Raw genomic sequence first — 25,299 nt, forward strand, 5'->3', positions numbered from 1 at the left:
CGTCCATCATCTTCATCTTCATCCCTCCTTCCGCTCGGTCTCCTCTGTTGTTCGCTGCGATGGCTGCCTGCCTGCCCTCCTTCTCTGTCGGAGCCATGCGGTACCGGCCCACTGGCAGAACCAGTATCAGCCAATAGATGGCGTGAGTGAGGAATAAAAGTAGAAGGTGTCTTGGTCCAGGGAGGGAGGGAAGGGAGGGAGGGAGGGAAGGGAAAGACGGGAAACGTTTCCAGACAACTGACTTTGAAATTGAAAATGATCAGATTGTTATTTGATTGTTATTAAGATGGTGAAGTTTGACTCTTCTCAGACAGTTCTGGCTTCATCTGTTAGATTTATTTTACAAAATTTAAAACATACATGAAAGGCTGCTCACAAATGACAGACTTCATTTACAAAAAAATAATTATCGAGGATAAAAAATACACAACAAAGCTTCGAGGCTTATTTTGATTGTATAAAAAAAGAGTTGAGTAAGACCATTTCTTCAGATGTGATTTCAAACTCCTCTCAGGTTGGTTTAGTTCAGATCGGCAGCTTCTTCCTGACATGCAGCTGGATATAAAAAAAATATTTTTCCCAAAACATGATTTAAATCTCAAGAATAATGAGTTGGACTTCCTCTGGTGTTGTTGAGGTGGTTGTTCTTCAGGTGCAGGTATGAACACGACCGTGTGGGAAATAGCCATCTTACTTTGCACCACTCTTTTATCCAGAGAGAGAAGGTTTAATTTATTCAAATGTGTAGGAAGCTGCTCAGAATACAAATTTGGTCCGAACTATGTAAATGCAGGTTAATGAGAAGGATGATGTGAAGTTGTTCCGTCCGTGAACGGTTGAATGTTAGTGTGATGATTCAGGGTGTCCAGGTTAGATGTGCAGTGACGGTGATCAGAGCTGCTGAACACTCAATGAGCCCTTTTCCTTCCTGTGTCCTCAGACTGAGCAGAAATTATAGTTTGTTAAACTGATTAAATCTTTGTAAACAAGAAGTTAAATGAGCGTTTTTGTGGATTTAATCTCTACCATCTCTTCACTGACAGCACGTCAGACTTTAACGGCCTTCATGAAGTTTGTTTTCAGTTTGTCTGTTGGTTTAAGACAATGCTGATAAAGCAGTAACAGAGACATTTGATATCTGACTGTTGTGCTTTATGTATCAGTGCAGCTCCTCCTGAGGTCACCTGATCAGCTGTTACAACCAACAGTGACGTCACCCGTTAGATTTCGCCTGTCACCATCCATTCAGACTGTAACAGTAAGAGCATCCTCCACTTCAGGTCGACTCATCTGTTAGAGTGCAAGTTACAACACAGGACTCTCGGTAATTAGGCCGATATGATGACTGAAACGTGGGGGGGGTCGGAGTGGGGTGGGCTGGGGTGGGCTGGGGTGGGGTGGGCTGGGGGCAGTATATGCGGCTGTGTTCATGCATCAGACCCCCAGCTTTCAAACAGCAAAGGTGACTGTGGTGTGAATATATTAGCTGGTTTCTTCTTTGCCCGGGCATGTATCACAGTCTGCTGACGAACAGTATGTCAGACTACCACACACACACACACACACACACACACACACACACAGACACACACACACACACACACACGCACGCACACACACACACACACACACACACACGCGCACACACACACACAGACGCACGCACGCACACACACACACAACACACACACACAACACACACGGACACACACACACAGACACACACACACAGACACACACGTTCATGTGAGATCTCTGTTGAGTCATGAAAAAGGTGTTCAGACGGAGTCACCGGTGTGTGTGTGTGTGTGTGTGGGGGGGGGGGGTGTGATTTAACAAACAACTGCCTATTTATACATCCAGAACACATTAACACTCATTTCCACTCATGATGTTGGGAACTGAATGACCTAAAGTCAGATATCTCCTCTCAACTTTGATTTGGTCGGTGATGCTTGAACGTCATTATTGGTACAGTAAGCATCCTTGTAATATTGCAATTATACCATAAGTTACCAACTAAATAAAACATTTAATCTAAATGTATTTATATTGAGGGGCAGTTAACTCCCAAAATATACAACTTTATGTTAGTGTGATCTCCGTTTCCATGGCAACACAGGGGTATGACTAACAACTGGAAAACAATCAGTCTCGTCAGTAGACTCTTTTGTAATGTATGTAATGTTTACGACTCCAGGAAGTAGTCCGACCCTTAGCAACCACCTAGCAACAGAGAGGACTTCTAGTCTCCAACTGAATAAATACAGAACATAGAAACACTAAACTGATCAGCTAGTTCAGTCTGGTTGGAACAAAGATATCTGATGAACAAAGATATCTGATGAACAAAGATATCTGATGAACAAAGATATGTGATGAACAGAGATATGTGATGAACAAAGATATCTGATGAACAAAGATATGTGATGAACAAAGATATCTGATGAACAGAGATATGTGATGAACAAAGATATGTGATGAACAAAGATATCTGATGAACAAAGATGTGATGAACAGAGATATCTGATGAACAAAGATATCTGATGAACAAAGATATCTGATGAACACATATCTGATGAACAAAGATATCTGATGCACAGAGATATGTGATGAACAGAGATATGTGATGAACAAAGATATCTGATGAACAAAGATATGTGATGAACAAAGATATCTGATGAACAAAGATATGTGATGAACAAAGATATCTGATGAACAAAGATACCTGATGAACAAAGATATCTGATGAACAGAGATATCTGATGAACAAAGATATCTGATGAACAAAGATACCTGATGAACAAAGATATGTGATGAACAAAGATATCTGATGAACAAAGATATCTGATGAACAAAGATATCCATGTTCTCATGTGTTTTTAACATTTTAGCTCCGTGTCATGTGTTCAAACCAAACCGGTCCAGCTAGCCTCCTCTAGGATTGTAAGTGCGTGACTATCCGTGGTGTTACGGTACGGGTGCTCGGAGCGACCAAAAAGGACCAAAAGAGACCCGACTTCACCAAATGGGTCATTTAATAGAACTATAACAAGTAGAAACTACATTATATTACATAGTATATGAAACTCAGTTCTAATTCTATTTTCCCACTGAGGAGGTGGAGGGATATTTCTAGTGATGAGAACGGTGTGATGTCATGATGTGTTCCAGATGTTCAGTTGACCAATCAGATCTCTGGGGGCGGAGCTACTGGTTGTATAAATATCTTGATCTTGCTGTTTAGTTGCTAAATGCTCCATTGTGTTGACCAGCTCATCTCCAGATGTGTCTGTCAGATGTCTCCCGTTCAGCGTGCAGCGAGTTAACTTTCTCTTTGCTGCAAATTGCTGCTACCTTGATTCACTCAGACAGTAAAAGGTTTTATCCATCGTGAAATCTATTTGAAAGTAGCAGCAGGATTTATTCCTCCTCTGGTAATAATTTTCTTGCACCTCCTCGCCAGCCTGAAATGATCCCGTACGAGGAGCTTTAGTGTTTTGTGTTGACTCAGCGGATATTTCATGGCTCCACCGTCTGCCAGTACAAATGCAAATCACTGCATTGTATAAGTTTGTAAGGACAACATGACTTATTCATCACTATGTGTGCTTCATCGTTGTTTTCTCCACTTCATTAGACTTCTGTGTACAGAATCCGATCTCAGCCTGACAGATAGTAGTTGTGTAATGTTGTTTGAAATACACATATTGTTTTACAACTGAATATAAAATAAACAGCGTTTAAATCACCCACAGGGTTTAATGTAGTTCTATTAGGGGTTGAGTATAATATAAAAACTCTGTAAACATACACATCCTCGTCCATGCGTCCGTAGATGATTGTTTACCTGTAGATTGTGTCCATAGGAACATGTCTGAGCATCATGATGGTCACGCCGACTCAACCTGAGATCTGCTCACATTCACTGAACAACTGTCTCTGTGAAGTCAGCAAAAAGTGACTAAATGTCCTTTAGCATAAACAATTTACTTTGTGCCGTCAGTTTCTCAGTTTTTACATTCATCCCTTTTTTTCCATTTTGCACGACAGGAAACTAAGCGAGTGCCTTTCAAAATAAATAAATAAGCATCAAAATAAAACAGGAAACAAGGCCGTGGAAACTCAAAGGAAGATTACCGATCTAACAAAGCTGTCCGTAGCTAGAAACCAAACATGTAGTGGGTTATTTATAAAGTGATTACCAATTTTATTATTAAATAGTATGAGATGCTACTCTCCATCAAATGTGCAACGATAAGGAATTTAGATCAGTCTTGGTGGAAAACATGTGATTATGTCATCTATAGAACAAACATATTTTATGTTTAGATATATTAGTTGATCCCTTTACCTGAGTTAGTGCTAAATATTTCAGGAGGATATATTTCACAGAATCTGTGACTTTTTTCATTCAGCCTCAGTCTCTTCTTAAACTGCAGCTCTTGTGTTTCCAAAAAACCTAATTAGACAGTTTAATGTTAAAAGTCTGTAAGTGGATGTCAGCCACGTATTTCCCCTCACACACTCCTGAAGTAACGTCCGTGTTGGTCTATAAGACATATTTATGTCATTAGCTGTTGTATGTTTGGGAAACTATTAACTGAATACTTGTAGAAAGCAGTAAGGTTCAACAATACTTAACAACGTTTTCTAAGTATTCCGTTTTAATGACTTTTTTGCATCTTTATAACTATTAAACATAAATGGTGTATAATGTGACACATGCTGTGTGATGCTTCCATATTTATCCTGATGTGCTCTCAGCCACATCGCTCAGCGCTTAGTGATACAATAAGCTGTGTGTTATTTGGCTGGCGGTCTACTGACGCTCACATCCAGGCTACATGCACACACACACACACACACACACACACACACACACACACACACACACACACACACACACACACACACACACACTTGGCACTCTCAGGCTAAAGTGGGACTTTCCAGTGGGAAATTCCATAGGATGTTAAAAAGGGTGCAGATTTCCAAGACTCTGGCCTTGTACTTAATAAAACACAATCCACACTGAGCATTTAACAATTTCCAGCCCCACATCATATTTATTGCTTTTCAGTCTGCCATTTTCCACTGCTGCAGCACTTCTCCAACTATTTTTTTTTTTTTGTAGGTAACAAAAAGGAGAATGTAATTCATGCCAAAAGTCTGGCTCAGTGATGCTTCCTAAGAATGACAGTCAGACTTCCTCTATTACATCCATATACATCTTTCCTGCTTCCTCATCTATTCTAGTCTCAGTCTCTGTCAAGCAATAAAGAAGAAATCAAAGAGATCACAGAAAAAAAAGTTTGATTATTTAAGGAACATACAGTCTGGTGTTCAGTGCGTAGCTTGGCTGTATGTACAACATGTATGTACAACATGTATGTATGAACATGCATGTACAACATGTATGTATGAACATGTATGTACAACATGTATGTACAACATGTATGTATGAACATGTATGTACAACATGTATGTATGAACATGTATGTACAACATGTATGTACAACATGTATGTACAACATGTATGTATGAACATGTATGTATGAACATGCATGTACAACTTGTATGTACAACATGTATGTATGAACATGTATGTACAACATGTATGTACAACATGTATGTATGAACATGCATGTACAACTTGTATGTACAACATGTATGTATGAACATGTATGTACAACATGTATGTACAACATGTATGTATGAACATGCATGTACAACTTGTATGTACAACATGTATGTATGAACATGTATGTATGAACATGCATGTACAACATGTATGTATGAACATGTATGTATGAACATGTATGTACAACATGTATGTACAACATGTATGTATGAACATGCATGTACAACTTGTATGTACAACATGTATGTATGAACATGCATGTACAACATGTATGTACAACATGTATGTATGAACATGCATGTACAACATGTATGTACAACATGTATGTACAACATGTATGTACAACATGTATGTACAACATGTATGTACAACATGTATGTACTGCTGCTCCTCCAACTATTATTCCCCAAAATGTTTGAGGAGTGGACTGTTGAACATTTAACAACTCCTCTGCGGTGAATGTAAGAGGAGAAGAAGTCCTGAAAGTCGCACCAACAAGCAAAAACAGAAAAAGTACCAGATAGCACAGCCATTCAGACCGCTATCTTTGATCTCTCTAATAGCTAGTTAGCGTTAGCCTTGTCCCGCCTCTCCTTCACTGGGATTGGACGGCTGGTGACACTGACGAGTGCAGCGTTAACATTTTTCAACTCTCACCGAACGTTCAGCGCAGAATAAACACGCAGCACCTCGTCAAGCTGCTGACGCTCATTAAAACAATCATAAAAAGCAGCAGGAAAAGTCCCTTTGGTGGACACGGTAGGGAGGGTCAGCTGGTTTCAGAGCATGCTGATTGGTTAAACCAACCCGAGGTCTACGATTCTCTACGGAGGCTAAGTTAGCTTAGCATTACATGTCCCATTCTTCACGGATGCAGATGTGGTAAATGTGATTGCCGTGTACTATGTTCGTATGTGTTGCTTCTCGTTCTCGGTTGTCTTGCAGTTTCTCTGCAGTCTGTTATGGAAATCTTTTTGAGCAGCGGTGAGGTCGGCCCATCACTTTGGTTGCGACTGAAATGTCTCAACACCTGTTGGATGGATTGCAGGACATGAATGAGGTCGTTTTATTACTTTTAGATGAAAATGCATCTGTTCTTGCAAAATATCTCTTTTGGTTCGATCCAATTTAAACCAAGTAGAAACGGCAGCAGAGAGGCCGATGAGACCGAAGCGTGTCTGAAAGAAGTGAGCGTGCTGAAGGCTGAGCTCAAGTCCAGTACAGAGGATTTGTTTTGGAGGTCACTTCCAATCTCGACCAGCAGTCTGAAAACCAGATTAGTATTTTCCAAAAAAGAAATTAAGAGGTCATGAAATCTTTAACTGATTTAAATAAGCTTCTCTCAAATTTGACTTCCAAACTCCCGACTGATCGAGGTGTTCAGTATCAGGAGATGAAGTTGTTTTTGTTCAGAAGAGGTTTAACTATGGCTGTCTTAAGAGGAGTAGGTAAGACTCCCATCTGAAGAGAATGATTGACAAGGTGAAGAAAATGTTCATTCAAACAAATCTATAAATTGACTTTAAAAAGATGTGGATGTGGGACTGGGATCTAAAAAGCCGGTTTCCAGTTTTAATATGGAAATCAGAAACCGGTTTTGATGCTGAGAGCGTTTCCTCTTGTAAAATAAACGTTTCTGGGGTTTTTCAATTCTTCTGCTGACGTTGAGATAGATTTGATCTCATGGTGTCGATTTTACTGCTGAAGTGGGATGCAAAACCTTCAGATTTGGAGTCGGTAGTTATAGAGCTCGACTTCATAATAACAGGGTGAATTAAGTGGTGAAATCTTCTGCTTTAATTGTTTAATTTTCTCGTATCTGTCGGGATGTGCTGGATTAGAAGTCGTGTTTTTCAGTGTTAGTGTGGTCACTGTTTCCAGGATTGACTAAACTAAGGTTTACTGTTAAAACACAGCAGGGTAAAACAGATCGTCAAAGTATTTAAAATGCATTTATCACAAAGCACGTCGGTGGCTGGATAGCAGCAGCGTCACAGAGCTGCTAGCACGGCTGCAGTTCTGTTGCTCTTCCTCTTCTTGAGGATTTGTTGCCTGTATTTTGACAACTTTCTAATTTTCAGTTTGTCAAACACCTCTTGCTATGGAGCTCTGAGTTTTATGTCCCAATCAGGCTTTTAATAGATTTAGTTTTTGGACTCGGTGTGCAGCCTTTGGATTCCTACTGGTGTCACGAGAAAGGTTTAAACAGCTGAGGACTCACCAGTGAGAGGAAAGCTGGCATTTTGTTGCCTGGTGGTGAATCATGGTGGAGGAATGCTCTTTTAAAACTACTGTTGCTTGGTCATTTTTTCTTTTGCATACAATAGTTTTAGAGAATATCAATTCAATGACGTGAAATCACCCTACAGCTGATTGGTTGGGACGACAGTAGAGTCTGTTGATTTATGTCTGGAAATCAGGTGACAAGAACAAATACATCATACATTTGATTCGATCCTGTTTGCAGTGGGGACCTATTTTGTACTACGTTGTCTGTTTTATTGTTTTTTTTGTTGTTGTTGCATGATTGTGCTTTTCTTGTTTTGTCTTTTTATTTGCACACAGTGGGACTGTAAGAAACAATTGTGCGTTCCATCTATATGTTATATAGTGGATTGACATTAAAGAAGTTGAAGTTTGATAACAAACGACTTTGTTCAGAAGGAGAGAACCAATCTATCATCTGTGAAAACAACAGCACATCCTTGTATGTCCTTCTGTCTGCCTTCGTATATCCTCTCAGTTTTCATTACATCACCTCATTCATTTCTGTGTGGTGGGAGAGGAAGGGAAAAAAATCCAACCTTTATATAACCAGAGTCACAGCCAACTGTACTTGTGGTTGGAGGAAATGTCTTTAGGCTTGAATCATCCTGAGCTCTGCAGTCGGACACAACCAGGCTGGGTCCCCAGGGTGTGTGTGTGTGTGTGTGTGTGTGTGTGTGTGTGTGTGTGTGTGTGTGTGTTTGTGTGTTTGTGTGTGTGTGTGTGTGTGTGTGTGTGTGTGTGTGTGTGTGTGTGTTTGGTCTTTCCTCAGGTTTGAGTGGTTTCTAATCAATCTTTGCTGTTAGATTTAATTTGCATACAAGTCCGAGCTCCTTCAAAAATGTAATGAAGCGTTGAACTAAATGATTTGAGGCCTTTCGAGATAATTTACAAGGTGTTACAACGTGTTGAATGTAGAAGTCTCGTGGTTTCTCCACACGACGGATTTCTTTCTGCAGTAGTTCAGTTACTGTCCTGGATCTGTTCTCAGCTGTCAATCATCTCAGGCTGCCCATCATGCTTCTACATTCAACTGTTGAGTCGAGTCCGTTTGCTTCGTTTCTTCATTCTTTAGGATTTCATTGTGGCTTGAATTCATATTTTCTAAAAGCTGCAGAAAGTCTGACTCTCCGTCACTTCTATCACACTCTCACCCGTGTTATGCAACTCTGTGTTCCTGCGTGTTAGTGGTCGGTCTTTGGCTGTCGATGTGTCCTTATGTCCCGATGTCCCGTCCAAGTGCTGAGATGAAGGAAGTGTTTTGTGTGAAATAGTCGATTATTTCTGGAGGAGCTGAAAATAGTAAAGTCAGAAACACACAGCTGCCACGGTGCAGCGGCGTCAAATCAGAACTGATGATGCACAACACATCAAGTTCTCAACAGTGTTTATTAAACACATTCAATACTGGGACTGTATGAGAAACTGGATTATTGAACGTGATCAAATGTTGGATTTATTGAATAATCACTGATGGTTGATGACATCACTGATAGTTGATGACCTCACTGATGGTTGATGACATCACTGATAGTTGATGACCTCACTGATGGTTGATGACATCACTGATAGTTGCCGCCTGGCTTTTTTTTTAGTTTTCTTTTCTCTTGTTTAGTTTTTTCCTTTTCAGAACAATAGAACAATATTTGTGTTTCCAGCCTGTTGTATGGAGGCTCCATCTTTTACCTTCAAACAGCAGCACTGATGTTCCTACTGTTGGACATCTGTTGATTAAAACAGCCATTTAGCACAAGTTATTTTATGCCTCTGGCCACGCTTCCAAGACAGATTAAACTGTTAGAGCCCATGAAAGTGTGTGTGTGTGTGTGTGTGTGTGTGTGTGTGTGTGTGTGTGTGTGTGTGTGTGTGTGTGTGTGTGTGTGTGTCAGAGCTGCTGTGTGTGCTTCAGATCCAGTCTGTTGTATGTCTGCAGTCGTGGTTTCAGGCTGTCACTTCTTTTATGATTCTTGGTTGGATTGGATCAACTCACCTTTGAGTAATTATAGTGTGGAGTTACATCGGAGATGGAAAACAATGTCCTGCAGTTAACCAGCTCTCAGCCGTGTGTGGTAGTGTGTACTTGCTCTGTACACAAAGACACACATGTTTTTATTTAAAACTAAGACTTGTGTCTGTGAGACAAAGATGATGACACGTCTTTCCGTCTTTGGTGTGAGATTTGGGGAAATCTGGATGGACATCAACCGGTGGATTTGGAGGTTGGGTTTTGAATAACAATCAGTCCTTCAGCCTCTTGTGTATTGATTAACATTATTTTTTCCACCACGTCAGAAAGAATTTGTCTCAGAGAGAAAGTCAGAGCAAAGGGAGTGATTAGTGGAGCTGAGATCAGAGGAAGGTACGTTGAGGAAAGACCAGGCAGAAAGTAGTGAAGTGGAAATTAGACAAAAATAAAGTCTGAATTGTCTTGAATTTCATCAGAAGTGAACCGTATAGGATTTGTTGATGTATTAAATAAATATATAACGGTTTGTTTACTTTGACTTTGATTGAGTTCACTGTGTGAAAAACTATCATAGTAGCTGTAAGTCTGTTTGTATTTAAAGGAAGCAAATGTCCTCCAAAGTGCAGACTGTTCTTTCTCTGGCCTTTTTTATCTTTAATTTTATCTCTTTATTTATTTTTTGCAACACAATCAGTGCGGTGGTCTTATTCAATTCAATTCAATTCAATTCAATTCAATTTTATTTATATAGCGCCAAATCACATCACAGGTTATTTCATGGCACTTAACACATTAAAGTTCTGACAGCAGAACTTTACAACATTATACTGAGAAACCAACAATTCCCACATAAGCTAGGAGGAAAAAACTCCTCTTTAAGGGAGAAAAACCTCCAACAGACGGAAGAAAAACTCCCTTTAACAGGAAGAAACCTCCGACAGAACCAGGATCAGAGGTGGAGAACATCTGTTAACAGAACCAGGATCAGAGGTCTATTAATGATGAATAATATAAAGTTCTGGCCTTACGAAGAGCTTTCTTATGTAATATTAGTCTATCCTTCCAGGCAGGTGAACTTCTTCTAAATTAGTGGAACTCCATTTCCTTTCCATCTTTCTAGTCGCTGCCTAGCAGAGCGTAGTTCTGAGTTGTACCATGGAGACAACTTCCTCTGGTTCATGACTCTCTTCTTCAGAGGGGCGACATCATCTAGAGTTGGAGCAGAGATACTGCAGTGTTTTCTACCAGATGATCCACTTGTGTGGGACTAAGATCAACGTAGATGTCTTCCACTGCTTTAACACACGGCATCGAAGAGGATAAACATGTAACTGCTTCCTTAAACTTGGCCACGACATCATCTGACAGACATCTACTGTAGTGGGATTTATTCCCACATGCTGTGTAGTCCATTATTGTAACTTCAGATGTTAATAAGAAGTGGTCCGACAAAACAGGGTTTGGAGGAAATACAACAACATTTTCAGTTTCCATCCCATACGACAGAACCAGATGGAGGGTGTGGTTACCACGGTGACGGGGTTTATTTACATCCTGATAAAAGCCAATAGAATCTAATAATGAGCTGAAAGTAGAACTGAGGCTGTCGTTGTCCACGTCAACATGAATGTTAAAGTCTCCCACTATCATCACTTTATCTGAACTCAGCACTAAATCTGATCAAAAGTCAGAATTCAGTTAGAAACTCTGAATAAGGACCAGGTGGGAGATAAACAACAACAATACAATCCGTTTCTCTGCTTTCCAGTTTGGGTGAGAGACTAAGAGTCAGACTCTCAAATGATTTACAACTAAGTTTAGGCTTTGGATTAATTGATAAACTTGAGTGGAAGATTGCTGGCACTCCTCCTCCTCCTCCCCCCTCCTCCTCCTCCTGAATCTCTAGGAATATGATAATGAATATGACTGGGAGGAGTTGCTTCATTAATCCTAACATATTCTTCCTGTTGCAGCCAGGTCTCTGTGAGACAGAGTAAATCAATCTGATGATCAGTTATCAAGTCATTTACTAACAGAGATTTAGACCAGAGAGATCTGATATTTAATAGTCCGCTTTTAATTGTCAGATTTTTTTGATCCATTAATTTGGTAGGATCCATTTTTATTACATTTGTATTGATACATCTTTTGTTGAGTTTTCTAAATATAGGTGGTCTGGGTACAGACACAACCTCTACAGGATGTTGAAGGTTTTGGGTGAGTGACAGCTCTAAAGAAGCTGCAGAGGAGCTGTAAGACTGCAGCTCTGCGTCCTGACCTCAACCCTGGATGTCAGGTTTTAGGGCTGTTAAGAGACATGGCCATGTTTCTAGAAAGAAGAGCTGCACCATCCAAAGTAGGATGGATGCCGTCTCTCCGGATCAGACCAGGATTCCCCCAGAAAGTATTCCAGTTGTCAATGAAGCCCACGTTGTTAGCGGGACATCACCTCGACAACCAGCGGTGAAGTGAAGACGTACGGCTAAACATATCATCACTGGTCCGGTTAGGAAGGAGTCCAGAGAAAACTACGGAGTCCCACGTTGTTTTTGAAAAGTTGGACACCGATTCAAGATGAACTTTAGTGACCTCTGATTGGTGTAACCGGGTGTCGTTACTGCCGACGTTAATAACAATATTCAAATCAATAAAATGTAAAGGTTGTGTTAATTCGTGAAGCCAGCCTGAATGCTGCCTCAGCAGTGGAAACCCAAACTGTCAAAGGCTTCTAAATTCTAGACAATCTGACGATTATAACTGACAGTTGAAATAATAATCGTTTTTCATAGATTTTATGATTAAATGATCATTAAATCCAGAAAACTCCAATCATTAGATCGCAATCTACTAACACCAACGCTAACCCTAACACCTACCGTAGCACTAACACCAACACTAGCACTAACCCTAACACCAACACTAACACTAATCCTAATCCTAACCCTAATCCTAGCACTAATCCTATCACTAACCCTAATCCTAACACTAATCCTATCACTAACCCTAATCCAAAATGTGGAACCGCTTCACGAATTTGCGTGTCATCCTTGCGCAGGGGCCATGCTAATCTTCTCTGTATCGATTCCAATTTATCGTGTGTGCAGCCCGAGAGCTTGCACATATCTCCTGAGGGAAGGAGCAGGATTTCAAACCCTGCTGGGACAGAGCGTCACCACCCAGCGGTGCAGACTGAAGGCCTGCCATCACCGGTCACCTGCACAGTTGGGCACCAAGAGAGTGAAGCATCGCTTCTTTTCTTTGGTTGACATCAATATATTCACAATGGCCATGAATTGCTGGCAAAGTTTCATTAAATTACTCAAAAATCAAAAGCCAAACATTTCCTGTCAATGGGGGGCGGGGCCTAATCAGTCTCTCGGCTACAACATTCCCCACCTGAGCTGGCTGCTTGTGATCGGATCGGCCGAGATGCATTTTAATGGAAGGTAGAAACAGAACCGGAGACATAACGGGAAAAAGAAGTGTCAGCAATGATTGAGAAACACAGCTCATCTGGATCTATCAGCTCCTGAGTGATTCTGAAAATACAACTTTAATGTTGGATCATGGAGGTCAGTCTGTCCTCTATAATGACCTCAGTGGGAGGACTCCTGGTTTACAGCTACTGGATCCTTTCAGGCTTCAGTCTGAGAGACAGATCAGACAGAGCAGCTCAGAGAAGCATCAAGTCAACACCTCCTTCCTTCAACAGTCAGAAGTACTGCTAGTACTCGTACTACTATCTTCCTCAACACATCATTTACAAAGATCCCACTCTGCTCTGCAGATGTTTTGGATGAATGACGGGGGCTCACAACTCCACAAGCTCTTCTCCAACTTTGCCCGAGCGGGGAATCGAACCGCCGACCTTCATCTCCCCACCATTTACGCAGGAGCAAAACATGCCATCATCAAATGACACATCTTGTATTATGTTTAATTATTCTCTCCTTTGGGTAAACTTTCCTTCCTCAGAGTGACAAATAATCCTTGAAAAGATCTGCGCAGACACGCAGAGATCTGTCGGTGAAGAAGTCCGCTGCTCGGCCTACAACATTCAGTTTTGGCTTGCGATGTGAGAACAGCTGATGTGCACCGGTGTGGAGCGTTGGAGAACAATCTGTGAACGATCTGTGAACACAAGCCTCGGTCTCTCTCCTATTGACTGTTCCTGTCCCTCTACAGGTAGATCCAGGAACGTTCCTGCAGGCTCTGTCTGTTTCTCACCGTTGTATATTTTAGATTTTGTTGCATTTTAGTTTCAGATGCTTCCCACATAACACCCACTGCAAGTTCCTGAAAGTCTCCCTGGCTTTTACCCATCAGAAAATCTCAACATTGAGTAACCAGGATCGTACTAGTGGGGATCTAACCCTAACGCTGATCTAACCCTAACCCTAACCCAAGGGTCTCCAACCACTAGATTGGAATCTACCCGGTAGATCAAAGGAGCGCTCAGGAAAAAGGTTAAACACCTCTGATCTAACCGTAATACCAACCCTGATCTAACTCTATTATAACCCTAATCTAACCCTAATACCAACCCTGATCTAACCCTAATCTAACCCTAATACCAACCCTGATCTAACCCTAATATAACCCTGATCTAACCCTGATCTAACCCTAACACCAACCCTGATCTAAACCTAATATAACCCTGATCTAACTCTAATACCAACCCTGATCTAAACCTAATATAACCCTGATCTAACCCTAACACCAACCCTGATCTAAACCTAATATAACCCTGATCTAACCCTAACATCAACCCTGATCTAAACCTAATATAACCCTGATCTAACTCTAATACCAACCCTGATCTAACCCTAATCTAACCCTAGCACTAATCCTATCACTAACCCTAATCCTAACACTAATCCTATCACTAACCCTAATCCTAACACTAATCCTATCACTAACCCTAATCCTAACACTAATCCTATCACTAACCCTAATCCAAAATGTGGAACCGCTTCACGAATTTGCGTGTCATCCTTGCGCAGGGGCCATGCTAATCTTCTCTGTATCGATTCCAATTTATCGTGTGTGCAGCCCGAGAGCTTGCACATATCTCCTGAGGGAAGGAGCAGGATTTCAAACCCTGCTGGGACAGAGCGTCACCACCCAGCGGTGCAGACTGAAGGCCTGCCATCACCGGTCACCTGCACAGTTGGGCACCAAGAGAGTGAAGCATCGCTTCTTTTCTTTGGTTGACATCAATATATTCACAATGGCCATGAATTGCTGGCAAAGTTTCATTAAATTACTCAAAAATCAAAAGCCAAACATTTCCTGTCAATGGGGGGCGGGGCCTAATCAGTCTCTCGGCTACAACATTCCCCACCTGAGCTGGCTGCTTGTGATCGGATCGGCCGAGATGCATTTTAATGGAAGGTAGAAACAGAACCAGAGACATAACGGGAAAAAGAAGTGTCAGCAATGATTGAGAAACACAGCTCATCTGGATCTATCAGCTCCTGAGTGATTCTGAAAATACAACTTTAATGTTGGATCATGGAGGTCAGTCTGTCCTCTATAATGACCTCAGTGGGAGGACTCCTGGTTTACAGCTACTGGATCCTTTCAGGCTTCAGTCTGAGAGACAGATCAGACAGAGCAGCTCAGAGAAGCATCAAGTCAACACCTCCTTCCTTCAACAGTCAGAAGTACTGCTAGTACTCGTACTACTATCTTCCTCAACACATCATTTACAAAGATCCCACTCTGCTCTGCAGATGTTTTGGATGAATGACGGGGGCTCACAACTCCACAAGCTCTTCTCCAACTTTGCCCGAGCGGGGAATCGAACCGCCGACCTTCATCTCCCCACCGACCTTCATCTCCCCACCATTTACGCAGGAGCAAAACATGCCATCATCAAATGACACATCTTGTATTATGTTTAATTATTCTCTCCTTTGGGTAAACTTTCCTTCCTCAGAGTGACAAATAATCCTTGAAAAGATCTGCGCAGACACGCAGAGATCTGTCGGTGAAGAAGTCCGCTGCTCAGCCTACAACATTCAGTTTTGGCTTGCGATGTGAGAACAGCTGATGTGCACCGGTGTGGAGCGTTGGAGAACAATCTGTGAACGATCTGTGAACACAAGCCTCGGTCTCTCTCCTATTGACTGTTCCTGTCCCTCTACAGGTAGATCCAGGAACGTTCCTGCAGGCTCTGTCTGTTTCTCACTGTTGTATATTTTAGATTTTGTTGCATTTTAGTTTCAGATGCTTCCCACATAACACCCACTGCAAGTTCCTGAAAGTCTCCCTGGCTTTTACCCATCAGAAAATCTCAACATTGAGTAACCAGGATCGTACTAGTGGGGATCTAACCCTAACGCTGATCTAACCCTAACCCTAACCCAAGGGTCTCCAACCACTAGATTGGAATCTACCCGGTAGATCAAAGGAGCGCTCAGGAAAAAGGTTAAACACCTCTGATCTAACCGTAATACCAACCCTGATCTAACTCTATTATAACCCTAATCTAACCCTAATACCAACCCTGATCTAACCCTAATCTAACCCTAATACCAACCCTGATCTAACCCTAATATAACCCTGATCTAACCCTGATCTAACCCTAACACCAACCCTGATCTAAACCTAATATAACCCTGATCTAACTCTAATACCAACCCTGATCTAAACCTAATATAACCCTGATCTAACCCTAACACCAACCCTGATCTAAACCTAATATAACCCTGATCTAACCCTAACATCAACCCTGATCTAAACCTAATATAACCCTGATCTAACTCTAATACCAACCCTGATCTAAACCTAATATAACCCTGATCTAACCCTAACACCAACCCTGATCTAAACCTAATATAACCCTGATCTAACCCTAACATCAACCCTGATCTAAACCTAATATAACCCTGATCTAACTCTAATACCAACCCTGATCTAACCCTAGCACTAATCCTATCACTAACCCTAATCCAAAATGTGGAACCGCTTCACGAATTTGCGTGTCATCCTTGCGCAGGGGCCATGCTAATCTTCTCTGTATCGATTCCAATTTATCGTGTGTGCAGCCCGAGAGCTTGCACATATCTCCTGAGGGAAGGAGCAGGATTTCAAACCCTGCTGGGACAGAGCGTCACCACCCAGCGGTGCAGACTGAAAGCCTGCCATCACCGGTCACCTGCACAGTTGGGCACCAAGAGAGTGAAGCATCGCTTCTTTTCTTTGGTTGACATCAATATATTCACAATGGCCATGAATTGCTGGCAAAGTTTCATTAAATTACTCAAAAATCAAAAGCCAAACATTTCCTGTCAATGGGGGGCGGGGCCTAATCAGTCTCTCGGCTACAACATTCCCCACCTGAGCTGGCTGCTTGTGATCGGATCGGCCGAGATGCATTTTAATGGAAGGTAGAAACAGAACCGGAGACATAACGGGAAAAAGAAGTGTCAGCAATGATTGAGAAACAGCTCATCTGGATCTATCAGCTCCTGAGTGATTCTGAAAATACAACTTTAATGTTGGATCATGGAGGTCAGTCTGTCCTCTATAATGACCGGCTCTGTCTGTTTCTCACCGTTGTATATTTTAGATTTTGTTGCATTTTAGTTTCAGATGCTTCCCACATAACACCCACTGCAAGTTCCTGAAAGTCTCCCTGGCTTTTACCCATCAGAAAATCTCAACATTGAGTAACCAGGATCGTACTAGTGGGGATCATTTGTTTTCATGAGATTATCTGGTGATGATTCATCAGTCAGTCAGGTGACTCATGAGACAAACCACAATAACGACGAGCGTCTGATGGAGATGATGTACTTGTTTCTTTGGACAGTATTTTCTGTCGAGTTGAGGTGGAGGATCTTTGTTATCAGCTGATGTTCTTCTGTCCTCCTCCAGGTATCGGAGGGCTCGAGGACTGCGTCCTGAAGTCGGCCACCTTGTCATCCGCCCCCGCCTGCCCCCCCTTCACCCCGCTCAACTTTGAGGCCACGCCCATCGTACGGGTTGCCATAGAACCCACACATCCAAGTAGGTGTTGGAAGGCATACACACACACAACACACACAAACACACACATAGTTAGCTGATAAATTTGTCATTTTTTTAAATCCATTTAAAAAAAAAAAAAAACATTTTTTTTCAATAATTCATTAAAACTGGAATTTCGATAGATTATCATAAATCATTTTAGTCATAAATCCCTGTGTGTGCTCTCCTTTCATTTTACTCAGTAAATGTGTTTTGGTTGCTTTTGTCTACACAACCGTCGCAGAGGGAACCTGCAGCTGTGTGTTTAGGATCTGTTGCTCTGATCAATGACTCCCATGTTCTCTCTTCAAATGAGCTGTTAACTAACAACCGGCAGAGAAAGCAACAGACTTCAGTCAATGCCTCCAAAAACAGGTCTTTTTTTTTTAATGTTATTTTCTAAAGAGTGAGGGATTATTTTCAGATGGACCTCCAGATGAGAGAAGTTGAATGGGAGTCTATGGAGCCGGAGGCTTTTTGGAGCCGACCTCTAGTGGCACTCGCTGGTATTGCAGCTGAAGACACTTCTGGATCAGAACCATTTTACAGACCTGAAGCTACGAACTCTTATATCCAGTCTGTTGATGTAACTTGATAAAATCACTAAAGACTTGCAAACTTCAACCTGAACACTAGACTTCTCTTGGACTTCAGCCATCTGACTTGTGATGACGAGCTCTTTGGTATTTTCTGCTGCTAAACACACCCAGTCAGTGCCTCCAAGACTGACCGGTGTCGGGACCTTTAGTTTCGTTGGACTGAATTGGTTGTTTCTCTGCTTTGAAGCCAGAAAATAATACACATGAATTCATTATCCTCACTATGTAAGAAGCCACCTTTCTCTGTACCATTCATCCTCCCGGGTTATAAACTGGATCGTTTTCTTTACCTTCTTTTTCTTTTTCTTTTTTTCAGGTGACATGCCGAAGCTGGTCCGCGGGATGCGTTTGTTGAACCAGGCCGATCCTTGTGCCGAGGTTCTGATCCAGGAAACAGGAGAACACGTTCTGGTGACCGCCGGTGAGGTTCATCTGCAGCGCTGCCTGGACGACCTCAGAGACCGGTCAGTGTGTGTGCGGCGTCTCCACCGTCTTTCCTCCTGCGTTGGTATTAATAACTCGGCTCCTTATGTTGTTTCTACTGTTCCTGTTTTCAGGACTTTTTCGCCTCTTGTCTCTCAACAACCTGAGCCGCCGGCTTTATGTTTTCAGGTTGATCTTCCGTATGTACGTGCAGACAGGCGTTGCCGCCGTGCTGTGTGCAGTGCCTGTTGAATGGAGGATGAGCTGGTTAGATGTTGGGGGTCAAAGGTCACTTTGACCACACGTTAGTCCACAATAACACGAACGTCTTCAGAAGAATTTCATTAAATCTGGCGCAAACATCAATTTGTAGGTTTCCAACAGTGTTGACAGTTTGGAAAATGCTTAATTTGAACTGTTTTGTTTTCAAGTTGTCCTTGAAAAATGGATGATTTTCAACAAATCATCAAATCATGGAAACCAAAATTGTTTTATATTTATCATTTGAAACAATCCAGTCATGATATTTGCAGACCAGAGGTAGAAAACTGGCATTAAAGATGTTCTTGACTTCACTTGTCACTCAGTTTTGACAATATATTGATGTTTCTTTCTCAAAATATTGAAATAGAACCAAATTGATTAAATCAAATTATAATTTTTATTGTCCAGCCCCATCTGTATTGTTGTTTATAAGGATACATTATTTGTATTTTATTCATCAATGGATAAAGTGAGTGTGATAACTATTTGTATCTGTTCCCATCTTCTATACTCATGGTTTTGACTCATAGCCCATCTTATGAATCATTATTTGTCTTCACTGAAATGTTCCCACACTGCCTGTTTTATAAAAAGTAAATATAGTTTTTTACCCATCACTTAGACCTATTTCTTTAGTTGCTTTATTCTCAAAAGTTAGGGAGGAAGAACTGAGGCATGATTGAAAATGCTTTTACATGAGGGCTGAGGGGAGGAGCCAGAACCCGGCTTCTCTCCACTGTCAGGCTTTTTGGTCGGGAGAGAGGGTGGAGCCTGTAGGCGAGGAAACCTCTCAGCAGGTGCCATCGTTTGGTTGAAGTGAAGACGGAGAGCGCTTCGTTCAATGAGGACTTTAATGTCAGCAGGACACAGTTTGAAGTGTCGCTGCGGAAAATTGGACTTCATTTCAAGGAAAGACCAAAGTTAGCGAGAGATCGGCAGCTCAGAGGAACGTGTCTCCGTCTGTCTGAGGTGAAGATGTGACGTGAGGTGTTTGCAGCATTTGTCCCGCCCCTTCTTCACTGTGATTGGACGGCTGGGTCAAAAGTGACAGTGACTCTCGGTGTCCAAACAAAAAAGCAGAATATTCAGCATGACAACCCGCAGTGCCTCTTCAAGCTGCTGGTGAGGTCGACTGTGACATCATATTGTTTCTGTCTATTATTCAACAGCCTCACTGAGCAACAGTAGATTATACAGATTGTATTTCATATGAGTGGACAGACAAGGTGAAGCTGTAACTCTACTTCTGTCTGAGTTATTGATCGTCTCTGTGTTGGTCTCTCTGTGGGCTCCTTTGTAGTGACCGTGTACATGTACGTGGTTGTGTACTGCAGTGTGTACTCTCAGTGACTGATCTGTTTAGCTCCATCGTTATCTGACTTTCATTCCACATGGATCGCTGCCCGCTGGCGTCCTCAGGAGGACGATGTGAGCTCATTGACAGGCAGATCGATTATTAGAAACTTTTTACAATGTGTTTTTGTCCTGCTGTGTTCTCGTGTGACTCAACAGATTCACCAAAGACCAGGTTGAGAGTCTGTTTTCTTGCTGCTTCTTTCTCTAGAAACCTCTGAGGACGCCGTCCCTCCATGAAACATTAACAGAAAGGTGGACTTTGATTTTACTCAATGATTCTGAACATCAGCTTCTTGGTGACCAGTTTTAGTGAACTGGAGGAGGAGCTCTGAACTACGGAGCAGATTCTCAAAAGATATTTGACTAAAAATAAACCGGGTTTCCTCATATAGTCCTTTATCTTCTAGAGAATATGCGCTAAACTATTTTTTATTCAAGTAAGGTGGCATCCTCAAGTCTACATCAGCTGCTGGGCATGAAGTGACCTTCCCCGGCCAAGAAGCTGTCTGTCACATAAATGGCTGTAAAATCACAATGCATCATATTTATTAGTCTTGGGTTTCAGTGAGAATTTAGCAATTACAATGTTAGTAAATCGCACATAATTGCAATAAATCGCGACCTTGTAATCACAATAATTAACGGAAATTCAAGCAAACTCCACTATATACTTGCAGGAGCTTTCACAAATTCCCAGAAAGTAGTCTTTCCAAACAAAACTAACTTTATTAACAAAAATAAGTCCTCAATCAACACGGCTCTGCTCCTGTTTTCATCACCAAAACACAGATGACAGGGTTTGTGGGAAATGTAGTCTTATTACTGGAATGAGAAATACTGAATGTTAAATTATTTTTAGACACACATCAAGTTGTAAGAGACGTTGTTGTTGTTGTTGTTGTTAGTGTTGTTGTTTATCCAGCAGGTCTACGTGTTGAATTAAAAGGTAAAAGACATCTAAAGCTCTTATTTTGACTGCAGATTTGCAGATCTTTGTCCGTTCTGTAAAACTACCTAACTTTTATGAATTCTTTGTTGCTTTAAAGAAAAATGAGGACTGGAATATTTCTGTGATGTGCAGCATATTATCAAAGAAAGGGATTATATATTACTCTTTATCAGCTAGTTGTTAAAAACATTTTTTTTTTCCTCCACTTGCAGTTTTTTCTCATTTCTGCAATTTTACCGCATAAAACTCCCTTACGAGTGTTTGTCGGTGGATCCGGGTTCTTTTACACAGAGCCACTGTTTAATTTGATCTTCCTCATAATGTAAAATGCACACGTGGACCATCGTTTGACCTCTGCATGCACTTACAGAATATATATACAACACTGATAAAATGGTTGTCGACGACATCAAATATAATATAAGACAAAATGAAAATGAGTATTTATTACAGTGTCATTCTTTTTTTATATATAAAATGGAGTGTACTTACTATATTTTATCTAAATGTACTTTATTTTGAGGCCCAAGCAACACTGGATACTTTTAGCACTGATATAAATATTAGGGAGCAAAACAAACAGAAAAAGAACAGCTGATCGTATTTATATTTTCTGTTTATACAATATATCATCACAAAGAATGTATGTTTATTTAGAGAGACACATTCCCTTAAATGTCGTTATGAAACACTATGAACAAAGATACAGGATGGATGCAGGCAGATTAATGTAATCTAATCATAAACTTTATTATCGAATAAACTTCATTTAATTTAGTAATTATAAATAACTATTGAAGTAGAAAATATTAAAGCACACACTTTCTAAATTACCACAATCATGTTTGTCTGCATCATGCTCTGTAAAAAAAATTATTCACATAGGCACATATTGGACAATATCAATATCAACATATCTGTGATTGAACAATATCTATTTTACATGAGAATATCAGTTGTATTCAAATAAATCTGTCAATCTCATTATTTCACAGCATACAGATTTTAAATCTGGATTAGAGACAAATTAGGGCCTCCTCCACGGCTGCTATCATAAGAAGCTTCTGGGTGGAAGCAGACAGTCACAATCCTTTTTAGAGATGGATGACCTCCCCTGACCTTCAGCCTGACCTTCAACTGACCTTCAGCCAAACCTCCTCCGCATATGTTAGCATTGTAAAACCCAGACTATTGATTAAAGCTGAATGCATCTGTCACTTATGTATTCCATCAAAGCACTACGGCCTGTCTGTTCAGTGACTCTGAGGTTGAGGCTGCTGCACTTTATGAATAGTAACCAGTGTCCTCATCCCATCGACTTCCTGTACAGTATATTGTCGCCATCTCTTCATTCATTCGTTCATCCATGTTCATTCACCTCAGATCTTGTCAGCAGGAAATACAAATCAATCAGATCAAATATCTGATAGACTGAAATCATGAAAAGGAGATGAGAGCTTTGAGACTCTTTGTGTCGTCCAGTGTTTGTTGTTTTCTGTCTCTCCATGCTGTTCTTTTCTCTCTCTGCTCTACTGACACTAAATACTTGCTCATGTGGGAACACTTGAATTCTTGGTTTTCTCTTAATAATATTGTTAAGTCTCAACTTTATTAGATAGTATCTGTAAACAGAACTGTGTCTGCAATCACTCCCTCATTCACTGCTCCTCTTATAAAAGTCAGTACTCATCATTGTGCCGTTAATGATTTCAGACACTTACTGATCATTAAATCAGACTACATGCCTCAGACTTTATTCCAGTGTGGAGTGTTGGAGGGCACTACAGTGTTAAATGCACAACATGTATATTTAGCCCTTACAATATAGTGGTATTTTAAATAGATAGAGATTATTGACACATCTTTAGTTTTATTTGACATTAATAAGTTGTTGAATGTCCAATCAACATTCCTTATGTTTGTAATGACATACTGTACATAGTGTAGTATGTTCATTCTTATTTTTATTAGTATTATTATGGAGTACCACTCCATGACAGAACAAAATAATTTAATTCCATTTTATTGATATAGCGCCAAATCAAAGCTTAAGTCATCTCAGGGCAGTTAACACAGTAAAGTCCTTAAAACGGAACCATATAGAGAAAAAAATATTCAACATGAACCGGGCGGGGAGGCGGGCGTCCATCTGCCTCCACTGATTGTACTGAGGAGAGAGCGGAAAGAGACAAGAACAGCATAGAAAGGCATTAAGAAAATTAAACACGGTTTAGTAGTGTGTTAGAGCCAAGCGGCAACCAGCAGTGAGGTCATCAACCATCAGTGATGTCATCGTTGGTTTGTGAACGTTATGAATCCTCCAGTTCAGATTCTGTCCGTCACCATCTTTGCTAATTCGGAGCAGTTTGGAGCAGGAAGTGACCATATTTGGATGAGCTGGGGGAGGAGCCAGCGGTGGATCTGACCGATCTGATCGGACACCTGACGATACTACGTCCCGCCCACCGATAGCTGTAACCTGACTGCACCACAGGCCTGTCAATCAAACAGACACGCCCCCAAAAACAGGTCTTCTTGAATCTTCTTTTCTAATGAATGAGGGATTATTTTCAGATGGACCTCCAGAAAACTAATAAGAAGGAGTGACTTTAGCTAACAACACCGAGATAACTGATGGACACATTTTATTCACTTTGGATTTGATGAGAGAAGTTGAATGGGAGTCTATGGAGCCGGAGGCTTTTTGGAGCCGACCTCTAGTGGCACTCGCTGGTATTGCAGCTGAAGACACTTCTGGATCAGAACCATTTTACACACTACAGGGTTCCTATTACAGGACCGTACTATAATGTTCTGTTATGGAGGGTCATCTGAATGACAATGGTCAAATGTATTTAAACCAATTTAAGAGCTGCAATATGACAGAAAAGTGAATGAAACCTTTAAAGCAAATACATAATACAAATACACACAATGATACCTCCTGAAAAGATCATGTATCATCAGTTTTGGTGCTGAAAACATTGTGTCTTACTGCAGACACTTATTCTCTAGACATTACTGTGCAGCCTGGATTTGATTGAATGTGATTACTTACCAGAAACACAAAATCCATTTGTAAATGCAATGAAATTACAGCAAAGATCAACTCAACCGAAACCGGTCTAGAAATGAGTCCAGACACAGAAAGACTGGCAGCAAGTGATTTAAAGGAGTGAGTTTTTGTCAGGGATCTCTGTTTGGTTTGGCTCAGTGGCCCATCTCCCAGATCCTGCCTCAACACGCTCCATCTCAGGGACATCATTACCACAGTGATGAAAGCTGCATTGTTTCCACGTGACCTGGGCCTGACTGCAGAGCTCAGGGTTTTTTTTGTATCACTTCAGAGGTTCTTTGTTTGTCCCGACTGCTGTCAGAGCTGTTTGTCAAACTCCGGGTGGATTTGTACAGTAACTTGTCCTGAGAGCCACAGAAAGGAAAGTCCTCCTATCGGGGTGTCACTCATGCTGTTAGAATACTCACCTGCCTCAACACTGATAACACTGATAAATGCTGCTTAGTTTATCCCTTAAAGGTCCCACATTATATATATTCAGATCATGTAATATACTTGTGCCATTTGCGACGCACGAAGAGCATCATGTCTGGTTGCAATTGTATCAAATCAGGTCAGAGCACAGACTGTATTTAAAAGAGTTCGTCGCTTCAGGTCTGTAAAATGGTTCTGATCCAGAAGTGTCTTCAGCTGCAATACCAGCGAGTGCCACTAGAGGTCGGCTCCAAAAAGCCTCCGGCTCCATAGACTCCCATTCAACTTCTCTCATCAAATCCAAAGTGAATAAAATGTGTCCATCAG

General features: G+C 41.1%; 1 protein-coding gene and 3 non-coding genes across 5 annotated transcripts in view; 1 reads left to right on the plus strand and 3 right to left on the minus strand.

Moving 5' to 3' along the window:
* The window catches only part of efl1 (elongation factor like GTPase 1), an 88,390-nt gene that overhangs the window by 39,314 nt on the left and 23,777 nt on the right, over positions 1 to 25,299 (plus strand). For both annotated transcript variants that reach the window (XM_069172908.1, XM_069172910.1), the window contains exons 15-16: positions 17,760 to 17,891; positions 18,807 to 18,954. In XM_069172908.1, coding sequence (XP_069029009.1) covers positions 17,760 to 17,891; positions 18,807 to 18,954 — 280 coding nt within the window. The remainder of the gene's footprint in view (positions 1 to 17,759; positions 17,892 to 18,806; positions 18,955 to 25,299) is intronic.
* Positions 12,886 to 12,994, minus strand: LOC138212525 (U6 spliceosomal RNA). Its single transcript, XR_011179453.1, has one exon. It is a non-coding gene; the product is annotated as a U6 spliceosomal RNA (small nuclear RNA).
* Positions 14,834 to 14,942, minus strand: LOC138212526 (U6 spliceosomal RNA). Its single transcript, XR_011179454.1, has one exon. It is a non-coding gene; the product is annotated as a U6 spliceosomal RNA (small nuclear RNA).
* LOC138212527 (U6 spliceosomal RNA) lies at positions 16,834 to 16,942 on the minus strand. Its single transcript, XR_011179455.1, has one exon. It is a non-coding gene; the product is annotated as a U6 spliceosomal RNA (small nuclear RNA).

Source organism: Embiotoca jacksoni, unplaced genomic scaffold, assembly GCF_022577435.1.
Source record: "Embiotoca jacksoni isolate LCO1_2020_lvr unplaced genomic scaffold, fEmbJac1.0.p SCAF_56, whole genome shotgun sequence".
Taxonomy (NCBI): Eukaryota; Metazoa; Chordata; class Actinopteri; family Embiotocidae; genus Embiotoca; species Embiotoca jacksoni.